Source organism: Fusarium keratoplasticum, chromosome 5 (assembly GCF_025433545.1).
Source record: "Fusarium keratoplasticum isolate Fu6.1 chromosome 5, whole genome shotgun sequence".
NCBI lineage: Eukaryota > Fungi > Ascomycota > Sordariomycetes > Hypocreales > Nectriaceae > Fusarium > Fusarium keratoplasticum.
In genome coordinates this window covers 1,253,260-1,265,847 of record NC_070533.1, presented here as the reverse complement: position 1 = coordinate 1,265,847, position 12,588 = coordinate 1,253,260, and the positions used below count along the sequence as shown (strand labels likewise).

At 50.7% G+C, this 12,588-nt stretch overlaps 5 protein-coding genes across 5 annotated transcripts; 2 read left to right on the top strand and 3 right to left on the bottom strand.

Annotated features, from left to right (window-relative positions):
- Window positions 1-4,210: 4,210 nt before the first annotated feature.
- Window positions 4,211-5,152, bottom strand: NCS57_00705600 (uncharacterized protein; the record flags this gene model as incomplete). The annotated part of the gene is made up of 2 exons (XM_053056920.1): window positions 4,211-4,766; window positions 4,824-5,152. 2 exons carry the CDS (start codon window positions 5,150-5,152, stop codon window positions 4,211-4,213), a joined length of 885 nt encoding a protein of 294 aa, XP_052913115.1.
- Window positions 5,153-6,552: 1,400 nt separating this feature from the next.
- On the top strand, window positions 6,553-7,068 carry NCS57_00705500 (uncharacterized protein; the record flags this gene model as incomplete). The annotated part of the gene is made up of 3 exons (XM_053056919.1): window positions 6,553-6,717; window positions 6,766-6,918; window positions 6,973-7,068. 3 exons carry the CDS (start codon window positions 6,553-6,555, stop codon window positions 7,066-7,068), a joined length of 414 nt encoding a protein of 137 aa, XP_052913114.1.
- An 81-nt stretch (window positions 7,069-7,149) lies between these two features.
- On the bottom strand, window positions 7,150-8,307 carry NCS57_00705400 (Pyr-redox-2 domain-containing protein; the record flags this gene model as incomplete). Its single annotated transcript, XM_053056918.1, has 1 exon — window positions 7,150-8,307. The coding sequence occupies one exon, from the start codon at window positions 8,305-8,307 to the stop codon at window positions 7,150-7,152; it is 1,158 nt and encodes a 385-aa protein (XP_052913113.1).
- A 416-nt stretch (window positions 8,308-8,723) lies between these two features.
- Window positions 8,724-10,236, top strand: NCS57_00705300 (Zn(2)-C6 fungal-type domain-containing protein; the record flags this gene model as incomplete). Its single annotated transcript, XM_053056917.1, has 2 exons — window positions 8,724-8,771; window positions 8,821-10,236. The coding sequence occupies 2 exons, from the start codon at window positions 8,724-8,726 to the stop codon at window positions 10,234-10,236; spliced, it is 1,464 nt and encodes a 487-aa protein (XP_052913112.1).
- A 602-nt stretch (window positions 10,237-10,838) lies between these two features.
- On the bottom strand, window positions 10,839-12,055 carry NCS57_00705200 (GFO-IDH-MocA domain-containing protein; the record flags this gene model as incomplete). The annotated part of the gene is made up of 2 exons (XM_053056916.1): window positions 10,839-11,304; window positions 11,358-12,055. The coding sequence occupies 2 exons, from the start codon at window positions 12,053-12,055 to the stop codon at window positions 10,839-10,841; spliced, it is 1,164 nt and encodes a 387-aa protein (XP_052913111.1).
- Between the last annotated feature and the right edge of the window lie 533 nt (window positions 12,056-12,588).

Genomic DNA, 12,588 nt, shown 5'->3' with positions numbered 1-12,588 from the left:
ACGCCGGACTCACTGTAACGACTGCAACCGATTCCGGGAGACGGGCCACTTGAAAGAGAAGATGATGGAGCTCTACGAACCCATGTTTTGCAAACTCTGCGACGATCATCATGCTGCACTCTTCTTTGCACGAAATGAAAGATATTGTAAACTATACGGTGGTGGATGTTGCTTGGGACGACTCGGCTTGTTTCCTATTTGCTCCCATATCTCACTTTCTGCATACGACCTGAGATCATTCTCATTGACTCAGCGGGAGTCGACCTGTTGGTACCCTTCTCATCAGCTTCGCGCTCGCTCAGGCAACCGGATCCAGGAGCGATTCTCACCGCCCCCCGGTTTCACAGCAACCGCGGATGAGGGGTCCACGTCCAAGTTCTGTTTGAGGGTCAAGACGAGAATCCTCCTACTCGAAACTGACCCCTGCAAGATCGACATTAAACTTGTTCGACAAGGCCTAAAAAGGGCAGCACGTTCGCCTGACGGGCAGCACTTCTGTACACATATCTCTTTATTAAGTGAGACAGTTCTGAGCAGCCTGGCTTCGGATGCATGCACGTGTTTCTCCGACCCAGCCATGCCATGCAAGGAACACGTCTTGATGTGTCGACACTGTAGTGCTGGTTACATCTTGGAATATCAAAGACGCGAACCGGGGTCTACGAAAGCTCAGCTCTACCTCTCCATGGACGCCAACTGGCGCAATATCGATCCGCTCACCCCTATATGGCTGTTCAACCTCGAATTTGGTCATGACGGCCTTTCCTCTTCCAAGAAGAAGACGAGACACCCTGTGTTTGACAGCGGGACAAAACACGTACTGTGGTGCGACAGCCCCGGTTGCGCCACGGGGTCAGAGCTTCGATGGATGAAGATGGCCAAGACTGTCTTCAACGAGACGCAAGGGTGCAGGACGACGAGAAGCACTGACAAATTCGACTTGGCGGCATTTTCCTCCTCACGTTGGTCATGGCAAGAATACGATGCCTTTTTTGAGGCCCGGCGCAAATACGGCGACTCTCCATCCGGCCGTCGGGTATTCTGGCAAAGATGAGGCGGAATTCAGTAGGGATGCTGCGATGTCCTGCTCTCCCGATACTCTTGTTGAGTTGTTTTTTGGGGCTATTTTTGTACCTTGGGGATTCTTCTCTTGTTACACACGTTTGCAACGACAATACTTTACTCTATACAATTGTCATCCCAACTACTGTCCAAAGCCGCAGCGGCTATTTCTGCCAGGCCAGATAAAACTGTCAACGTCGCTAACCAGGCTTTCATGATTGGATTGGCGTGGCTCACTTTTGCCCTGTTAAATATGATGTATGAAGCAACCATAGCCTCATTGGTTGAAGGACTTGTTGCTGGTTTTGTGGCTGTTCAGCTCTCATGCCCCTGGGCGCTTAAACATGCCTGATAACCCGTCGCTACCTCCTTGAGCCCCGACAACTTATCTTCTTTCTAATATGGCAGATAAATCATGGATCTTGAACTTTTGTGTCCGATTGATGATCGGCGTACCGCGCGAGAGTTGATGGTGAAGCTCATCATCGCACACTTCACCACCGTCGCCGCGTTTTGCAACTACCTCTCCCTTCGCAACCAAGAGCTGGCGTCTATTGAGCCAATTCTTTTTCTATTCTGCCCTCTCATTGTCTCACTTCAGATCTTCTTGGGCTTCTTGCTGATCACTGGCGTGTGCATTGCAAATATCGCCACCGGTCGCTCATCTCTTGGCCATGAGTGGTCAACATACACACGTCGGCTGACAACCCTTCTGGGCAAGAAAGCCATCACAAACGCGCCTTCAGGGTTGACCCGCTCTCCTACTGGATCACTCGAGTCTGGAGGTGCAGGGCAAGTTGCAGGTTCAAGGCTTGCCAAAGCCTACGTCACTACTGGAAGACTTCTCCTCGTGTTCGGGACACTCTTCCAGTGCGTCGCCACTATCTTTCTTTACGCGCGGCGAGTTGATAAAAGAGGCTGGGAGTCGCTGAGTGCTATTGACTTTCGGACTTTTGAACTTGCCATTGGCGGTGCTGCTGTATCCGTCTTGTCGGCTGCGCTGCTGGTCAACCTCCCTGGTTTTGGCCAGGCGACACAAGACGTATCAGGTGGACACATTGACGCGGCGCTGCCGTTGTTTGCAGGTGACCCTCAAAGATCTTGCCGGTGGTGGTTTCTGGGTTACTCCGAGAAACATGGGCCATGGACTTGCATCATACCCATCTATGCCTTGTGCAACCTGGCCTGCATGTCCAACGGCACACCCGTGGTAACACAACGCTCACACTGGATCCTTCTTGAGGTCTTCCTAAAGGAATCTCTACTCATATCTCGATTTGTCTTTATACCTGGAATCCTCGGCGTCATCCTCGCAACCCATGCCTGGATAAAAGGATGCACCAGCCCCAAAACGAACCCTAGGCTTGGACTCAAGCAGTTTTTCGAGTTCTCCATGTTGCCTTCAGTAACATACCTTGGTTTTACCCTCCTCATGCCGTTGTACATGTCGTTTGGGCTGGTGGTTGTAGGAAGCCCCTTTGAGGTTCTTTGGGTCAAGGGGTTTGAGGCTTACGATGTCTGGTCGGAGTTTGAGTTTGCTGCCTCTGCTGATGAGGCTCATGTTTGTCCTACGCTTTGGAAGGACCCTGTTTCGGAGTACCTTTGGTCTCTAATGTAGTATAAAATGTTTGCTTGGGTTTGCACTGCTGGCAGTGCAGCATACTCTTTAGCGGATATCGTTTTGCAAACAAGGCAAAGGCAGTGCCACAACCCTTGATTGAGAATGTATTTTAAAGCCGGCTATTATAGGCTGGGTACTTGATAACAAAATCTTCAACTAATTCTGCTAACCTAGTACATGCCCACGGAGGTATGAGTGGTTGTGGGTACCCATGGGTATTAATCCACCCGCGATATGCCCATGGATATTATCTACCCAAGCTTTACCCATGGGCAGTTGACTGCCCAATCTACCCAAATAGCCCAGGGGTATCACAGAGCGATGGATGGGTAGCCGTGGGTACCCATGGGTATTTGACTACCCACCATAACCCACAACCACTGCAGACGTAATTAGGAGATGCATCGGCCCAATCTTTGCAGAATTAATTGCTGATGCATCCAGAAGATAGGCTTGACCATCCGTGACTCTGAAAAGTTGCCGTGGCCGACCCATCACAAATCTAGTTGGTAAAGTTAGAACACTTGCAGTTCTCTATCCAGCCAAACGGTACATACCCCTTGAGCTTCCCAGACATTCTGACTCGACTCAAAGAGATCCGGAAACCAAGCAGCCAACATTTCCACCACGGTCTCGGTCGTCAACCAGATGTCTAGGTACCTCCGCACTGCCTCCCGGACTTGTCGGACGGCCTCGTCTTGGCCGTAGGCATTGGCGATGTCTCTGATGTTTGAGCAGCACTCAGAACACACATGTCTGTGCCCGTGGTTGTCTTGGAACACGGCGTAGCAGCATACATCGCACATAGACATGACGTCAAAGTTGTGTTGTAGGATATAGTGAGACGGGTGTTGAGGGAATGGACTGAGAAACCTGGATCAAAAAGGTTCGGGGGATTGGATGTTTATATATATGCGAAGAATGAGTCTCCATGGGTAGGCTATATGTTTAAGCCTGTTACTGAAGCCTGAGGTAAAGACACTATGAGATGAAAATGAGGCGGATAGCTGCAGAAAGTTGCACTTTCATTTGATGAGGCAACGTACTTTCAAGGCTAAGTAGCCAGCGTGACCACACCTGTGATGCATAATGCCAGTTCTCCAATTCTCATATAAAGCTGGGCACTTGCTTGACTGCCTAGAAAGTTCTGGTGGTTGTCTCACATTGTGAATGACTCTGCGAAGTAGGGCGATTCTCACGTGCCCAAAGTAAGAATTCGAATCTATCCCGCGGTGCCCGAGGAATGCCTGGGAACTTCCAGGAGCTGATAATATTCATAATCTATCCGTGTCATTATGACTCGAGGTTCCCTTATGATATAGAAGACATAAGAAGAGGGGGTGGGATTCGTGAAGTGGGTATTTGAATACTGCAAAATAACTAACTATCTATCATCATTAATCCGTGAATCTATATCCTTCTTGTAAACCCATATTTTGTAACGCCCCTGGATATCTATTGCCCTCTCAAACCTCTTCCCGACAGCATGCCCTGTTCCGAAAGCTCCCCGCACAGCAGTCGTCAATGTCATACCGAATTGTTGGGCAGCTCAACAGGCGGTGGAGTCTTGGGCTTTGGCCGATCAGAATCGTCAGCGGGGAGTTGGTGGTATATAGGTGCCGGATTTGCTTGGTTTCCTGGATAGGGATGCTCGTACATGGCCTGCTGCATCATCGAGGGATGGCCGAAAGGAGATTGAGCATTGTATTTGGCATTGTCCGCGGCAGCTTTGCGCTTCTGGAAGCGAATGAACCAGAGCCCGAATGCTATAAGAGCGATCAATGCCACACCTCCGACCACGCCGCCGACGATGGCACCAATTGGCGTCTCGGAACCTCCATCGGAATTTCCGCTGGCGGGCTGTCCCGTCACGCTGACTGTAGCCGTCACAGGCGGGAGTGTTGTCACGATGACTGTTGGTGATCCATCGTCGTTCGTCTTGGTCTGGGTCACTTCGCTCTCGATGGTCATCATGACGGAAATAGGGTCGTCGACGACTGTGCTGTCGCATCTGTACGCCGTGATATCTTCGCCATCGATCTCCTTGATTCCTGTCCAGCAGTGGGAATACACTGAACCGGTGCTGGACCAGGTTCAGTCAGTAGGTCCTCTTGTATGGGTGATAGATGGGGTATCATACCAGTATGCACCTCGCTCATCCCTCGTGGCTGGCGGCTTGTCGGTCGCGGCGTAGCATGTTGTGTATATGGATTCGCTGCAGCCAAAGAACGCGCCAGTGGTCTCGCACCGAGTATCTTTGCCACAGAGAAAGGACAAGACAGTGCCGGCTATCTTATTAGAGAAACGTACTTGCCACAGAGAGGGGGTAATACCTTTGTCACTCTGGGTGTAGAGGCCACAGAGATCATCTTCCTGACGGGCAAAGAGGCGCCGGGTGTCTATCTTGGCCATGGCTGTTGGTGCCGGAGCCTCACGAGATATGAGCTCCGCGTAACGTGCCTTGGCCATTGTGTTTTGATCGTGTGAAGAGAGCTCGTCGTTGTAGAGTGATCTGGGCAAGTAACGACGGCTGGGGGCACTGCATCAGAAGAGATTCGAGGAAGAAGAAGAAGAAGAAGAAGAAGAAGAAGAAGAAGAAGGAATAAGACGTGAAACAAGAAAAGTAAATGGAATAAATTAAGGATCAGGCTCTGCTTCTCCTGCCCATGGCACAATACTCTCTGCCCATGACCACTCCGCCCCGGAGGATCACCGACTCTGCATCATTGCAGGCCTTCGCCCCTACTAGTTCACCGTTGGTGGCCCATAATAGCGTGCGCACCTCTACGGCACGTACTCAGCGCACCTTGGCCTGCAGAGTTTCGGTGCTTCTCAGCCTGGTGCCAAGACCAGGCTGGCGGTTGCATGCTATTTTGGCAGGGGCTGAGCATGAACTAAATCAGAAGCGAAGGGCTTGACAACTTGGCAATTCTCAGCCCTTGTCAGACAGGTTGATAAAGGATTGCGGCTAATCAAAATCAAGCGTAAATTGAGCAATGAGGCTTTGTCGTGGGGGACTGGGGTTGGCGGTGAATGATTGTATCGATATCCTAACTCAAAACCAAGTTGTCTCCCTGCATGATATGCTTGGGCGAATACTTCTTGTCGTTTGCTTGAACTACCTAAGTTAAACATGACAAGCTAGGTTGACGTGCTTGTCTATCAGTTGCATGCGACAAGTCGGAGCGAACCTAACATTCACGTCGATAATTGCTAGGAAAATCAGAGTTTGTTTCTATGAAAATCTTTTCCCCTTGTTTTCTGTTTATGGCATCCTTCAAATATGCTTTTGATGGCGTGCTTGCTTTGAGTATTCTGGAACTAAGTCAAATGCAAACAAGAGGTCCTCACCTATATACAGACCACAAGCCTGCCGTCTTGTGCGCAGGCTTCAGTATTCGTACTAGCATGGCACGAATGGCTGAGTAGATGATGTATAGATAAGCATCTCTAGACCAAGGAAAGAGCGGCATGCTTCCTCAAGATACGTGGTATTGATGCGGATTTCGCTTTGGTGGAGGATTCTTTCCGCCTCCCCATGAGGTTGAAATATCGTCTTTGCACGCCTTCTTGCCCTTCTTGCCGTCTTCTCTTCAATTGACAGCTTACACTTGCCTGTAACCGGAGATGCCTGACTCAACGTATGGCCCCGAGCACAATGTGGCTATTTATCAATTCTCGTCCAATGTTTCTCTTATTCTTGGGCAGAGATAGTTTATCATGGGGCTTGAGTTGGACTATGATCGGAGGCTAGAAGTTGACGCCGAGCCGAGTTCCCCGCAGATAACCGCTTCAATAATAAGCTCAACCTTGCTCTCTCTTGACTCATCTTGGAACTGTCAACTACTTCACCGACAATCATATTCAAAATGTCTTCTCAAAAGCAAGCTGTATTCACCGAAGCTGCGCCTGCGCCCCTGCCCCAGTTCTCCCAAGCCATTAAGCACAATGGCCTGGTCTTCTGCTCTGGAAACATCGGCGCTATCCCCGGCAAGAAGCTTGAGCTAGTTGAGGGAACTGTCAAGGACCGAACGGTGAGTGGAAATGTGTGTTCAAAAGAACGATGCTAATTGTTTGGGCAGAGACAAGCTCTCAAGAACATCGAGGCCGTGCTTAAGGAGGCTGGCAGCAGCCTTCAGAACGTTGTCAAGGTGAACATTTTCATCACCAAGATGGCCGACTTTGCTCTTGTCAATGAGGCTTACGACGAGTTCTTTACCGAGGCTCCCAAGCCTGTGAGTACCATATGAACTATGTTTTATGCGAGATCCCTGGCTGACATCCAATAGGCGAGAACTTGCGTGGCCGTGTTCGAGCTGCCCCTGGGTACCGATGTTGAGATTGAGTGCACTGCGTTCGAGACGAGCAGAGAGTCCAAGATATAATAGATGTAATTACAACTTGGATATGACTATCACTTTGTCTTGAATAAAAATAGATCAGATACAACAAGAATGAAAAACCAGTCAAAAGGACCCCAAGATGAGACTCTCACCCGCTGCGTACTCGGCAGCAACATTCGTGCACATATGCCGAGCCTTGAAATACCACACAAGAAAACTCCACATGTTAAAGTTTCCCATCTGGCCAACTCCACGACTTGGTCCAACCGAAGCAGCGAGTCCGACCTTTGTTTCTGGAGAGTATTCCTGCACCTTTCCTCCAGCAAGGTACTGACCGATCGCAGTGGCAAGATAGCGCACCTGAGGTTCCCTAATGGTGGCGGCGTACGAGTCGGCGTTTGCGGCGTCGCCGGCTAGGAAAACGTTGTCGTAGCCTGGAGCGCGGAGAGAGGATGTCACTTTGAGGCGGCCGTTTGGTTCGAGTAGGGAAGAGGGTGCAAAGAAGGTGTTGAAGGTGATGCCCCAAGTAGGCACGAACAAATCCGTCTCGAGCACCTCCTTGGTCCCATCGGCCTTTGTGAGCTCCAGGATACTTCCTCCTCCGTCCTTGTGAGTGGTGTTTGTAACTCTGGCACTCGGAATAACCTTCACCTTGAGCTTCTCAAGCTCCCTCTTGGCTGCCTGTCGTGTCGCCTCAAGGTTTTTGGCCTCGAGGGGGAGTTTGTCGGTGATAACTAGTGTCACCTCCTTCTTGCCTGCCTTTGCATACTCATGACCAAGTTCACCAGCAAACTCAACGCCCGTCGGACCTCCACCGCCCACGACGATCGATTTGGCCTTGTCCACTGCATCCCGTAATTTGGCGAGGGATCCACGGGTTTCCTGAGATGTTCCAACTAGCTTCCAAGGCATGTTGTCGACGTAGTCACTGCCAGTGGCCACAAGGATAGTATCGTAGTGAAGCACCCGTGTTTGCCCATTAGTTTGGTTCACGGCGACCGAGTTTTCATCTGGATCCCAGGCCTCGACATTTCCGAGAACAAACTCGAATATCTGAGAGGGGTACTTGGAAAACGCCTTGGGGATTGAGAAGAAGACTTGATCATCGGTGAACTGGCCGGGTATAGCAGCCCTCGGAGTTGCTATGTTCCAATAGAATTCGTCGGATCGCGAGACGAGGATGACTTTGAGGTCATGTTTGGTGGCATAATGTTTGAGAACATAGTGAGCCAGAGGAAGGCCAGTCAGGCCTGCACCTAGAATGACAAAGTTCTTGGGCATTGTATCAGGAGAGAGAATGCAGTGGAGGGAATGAAATCGATAGGGAAGGGAACATATGGAAGTAAGAAGAGGGAACGAAGATGCATTTAATAGGCAATTTTGGCCGACTTGTTCGCCCGAATAACGGACAAAAAAAATCCCAGAAAGATCAGCTAATGCTACATCTTTGCTTTACTAATTCATGTGAAAAGGCTGGTTGTGCGCCTTGGGCCATTTACACCTCGTGAGGTTTCGTCAGAAGCAGATTAGCTCCAAGCTATGAGATGATCAACGCAGACAAGGGTTTGGAAGTTCTCGCAGGGTTTCGCCAAATCAGGACTAGTCCGTCTTTTACTCAGCAGCCTGTGACAGGGGTTTTGGTATCATCTCGGAGACTTTCAAACAACCTTCCTCTTATCATAGACACAAACTTGAGAATGCAATCAAACTCATCATGTCAAACTTGCAAGACGCGGCGCATCAAGGTAAGCGATTTAGCCCCAAATTTCAACTGATACGCTAACAGGAAAATAGTGTGACGGAGCAAAGCCCATTTGTCAGAAATGCATCAAATCTCACCGAACTTGTGTCGAGGCCGATGCTGTCAAGCAGCAGTTCTTTGCCATTCACATTGAGAACCAGTATGCCGCCGGAGAAAAGAGGCGTCCTAGAGGACCACGATCTAGTCTTGTTCCCATACATGCCAATGTCGACCTAAAAACACGTGCCCATGCGTACTATATCCAGAATCACTTTCAGGTATTCCAGGACATGCCCGACGTGGTCACGACATGGGCCGAATGTCTCCACGAATGGAAGGCAGAGGGGAAGACCTCACCCATTGTTGACTTGGCCTTTTCTGCTGTGGCCCTTTCGGTGTTTGCCCGTTTCCAAAACTGTCGACCTGCTGCCGCTGAGGCGTCAAAATCATACCTGAGTCTGCTTCGACACATGCAGAACCGTATCCCACGCCTCAGCAGTGGAAATCCGAGCTCGGACGAGATCGACGAGTACCTACTGGGGGCCCAATTCATGGCCCGATACGAGGCATTTGTGCAAAACCACGGCGATGAGGCCGACTTGGAGCCTCTCAAGGAGGTCAAGGTATGGTTCCATATCGACGGCGCAGCAGCAATTCTGAAAATCTGGTTCGACAACCGACACCGTTACACCCCGACAGCAATCATAAGGCAAACTAGGAGGAAGCTGTTCAAATCTTGTTTGTTACGCGAGCAACCGCTTCCCCGCTGGTTAGCGGATGGCGGTGTGTTTGGCGAGAGGGACCTGGCATTGGAGTTTGATCATTTGACGATTCAGTTCATTGATCTGCACCACAAGTACCTGGAACTGAAACAATCATCACAGAACGGAATATTGGTTGCTCACCAAGTCGAAAGTTTGGTTGACGATTTCCGCAGACTTGATCAGGAAATGCAAGGTTGGTCTACTCGGCTTCCAAGCAAGTGGTTGTACACCAAACACCCTCCGCCAGAGCCTTGCGATTATTCACAAGACGATTTTCACTCCAGCACTGTCTCGACTTGTGCGAAACTTGGATACACTGCAGTGTGGAACGAATACTACGCCATCCGGATGCTGGTTTCTCACACCCGACTCCAGATACTTCATCTCGCGCCACAACCCAGTTCTGCAGCAACACTCGAATGCTTGTCTCAGCTTGGCTCGTCTGCCGACTCCCTCGCGTCTTTTGTGCCTTTCTGTCTGGGTCGCATCCGCAAGTCACCAAAAGGAAGCGTGGAGCCTTCGAATGATAACTTCCAACCCTACTTGGCCAGTCTCGTTGTCTGGCCCTTGTTACTCGCCTCAGGTTTGCACACGTTGGAACCAGCACAGCGGCAGTGGTTTTCCTCGGCTTTAGCCCGGGTTAGCAAGGAGTCCAGCGAGTGCTTGTACGCCTATGCGGCGAGCGACTACTGGGCTGTCCCTTGACGCCCCCAACACCACCAAAAATTCGCAACACCAAAAAGAAACCATCCCGACGTCTCTAACGCCCGTTCTAATGCGTAATCTGGGAATCGAACCCAGGGCTCCCCGACGTTACTCGAATGGCAACGGAGAATTTTACCACTAAACCAATTACGCTGTTGTGGTGTTGAGACCCATCTGGATGGTGGGTTGTGGTGGAGGTCCCGTTTACAAGAACTCAAGACGCCTCCTCCAAGTTGATTGGAATGCTCAAGCAACTTCACATCATGCAGAAGCAACAGCTATGACAGTGGCAAAAGTAAAACATGCCTTTCAATGTGTCCGGAGGCATAGAGGTCATATTGCTGCACGACACGGGGACTTCAACACCAAAAAGAAAATCGTCGAGAAGGGCAAAAAAACATACAACAGCGGGGATTCGCTGGTCGTCACCGACCCAACTACTAATCCGCCCCTCACTGGCTTATCTATGGGAGAGCGGACGGGATCCCGAGTTCTCCAGTGGGTATGGTCGTATGTGACAGAAGTTGGCGGTGGAAGGGCTTATATTCACGAGGCGGGAGGGTGATGTGAACCAGGACCAACACCTTCAATCTATTTAGTTTCTAGGAGCTTGACTCGGCCTTGTATCTACCTTCATCCGCTTTGATGATCATTCGGAACAACTCAATATCACTTCGCGCGTCGGCCGCGCTCGTCTTGGGTGTCTTGTTTCCGATCACACAGTCGTACAACTCCAGCATCTCCAACGTGTAAGGATCCTGGTACGTCTTTCTAATGACCCGCTCTTGGAAACCATCGTCACCAATCCTTTCCCGGATCGTCAAAGTCACGGGAAGACCCTTGACGTAGGGCGAGTCGTAGTTGACGCGCACAATCTTGTCTTGTGAGTAGACCTCGATGTGTGCGTCGAACTGGGGCACGCCGTTGAGACCTGACTCGTACGAGACGGGGAAACCGTCGTATTCAAAGAGGACGTTGAAGATGCCGGGGAAGGTCAGACAGGCGCCGGCGACACGCTTGGGCATGCCGAGAATCTCTCGCATGGCGGAGAGATCATGGGTTCCAAGACTACAGTCATTGTTAGCAGGTCATCTCTCGTCTCGGGAATAAGTGAAACTCACCCTCCAAGCACACGAAGCATCCTCTTGGACTTGGGCGTGATGGGGACGTCAAATTCCTTCCCAAGAGCCTGCTCTTGGATGTCCGTCTCACGCTTCAACCGATCCTCGCCATCAGCCTCCGTAAAGTCGCTAAACTTTTGAGGAAAAGTACCCGACTGGTCGACAAAGACCGAGTTGGGTCCAATAATATCCCTGACGCGGGCATATTGGATGTTTTGCATGCCTCCGACTTCCTTTACGGCGTCGATAAAGGCGGTTGCGTAGCGGCGCATCGTGCCGACAAACACCTTGCCCTTTGAGGTGCTTTCAGCTTGGACGAGTCTGTCCAAGTCTCTGAAGCAGAGGGCTGCTGGCTTCTCGATGAGACAGTACTTGTCATTCTGAAGAGCGATGATGCCGTGTTCGACATGATACGCGTCTGCGTTGGCGATCAAGACCACATCAACATCTGGAGAAGAGCACAACTCCGAGGGGTCAATGGTAGTCTTTGGCGTGCCTCCTTGGACCTTTCTGGCACAATGGGCCAGCGCTTGTTTGGAGATGTCGCAGAGGTAGGTCGTCTGGAACTTGTGGGAGAGAAAGTTGATGTTGGGAATGTGTGCGACCTGGGAGATTTCCCCGCAGCCGATGATGCCAACGCGCAGGATGCGAGAGTCGCCTTGTGAGCTCTCAGGCTGACGGGTAGGAATGCTGCCCATTGCGTCTGAGCGTTCTGGACTTGGATCTGGTGGAGGTTTGAAAGAGAGCCGATGATTCTATCAACTTGGCCAGAGTACACCTTTCAGGCTCTTAGATGCAGATGTGATTTGGAAAGGAGCAAGTTCGCAAATGCGAGATTGCTAGACATTTATTCATCAGTATAATTCGCTGACTACTTTCCTCTTCTCTCGCATGCATCAAACACCAATCCCGTCCCCCACAGCCGACTTGGCAAAACCATCCCCGCATACCGACACTCCCCGACGCTAGAGGTCGTTGCCGATACTCCGCGGACAGGGAATAATGACTCGCCCCTCACGAACCCCCCTTGGTTCGTTACTACCGTGTACGCTCTGTTGGTTCTTCCCCATGGGGTCATGAGGAAAGGGTTGCTCTCGGTTAGCAAGATCTGGACTGGTCTGGGGTACATTTGGGTGAGAGATCGACGGTGATAAATTGAGACACGGATCCCTTCGTTTTGAGATCCTCAAGCACATCTCCAAGTATCAGGCCCTCGATTCGTTTCTGCAAA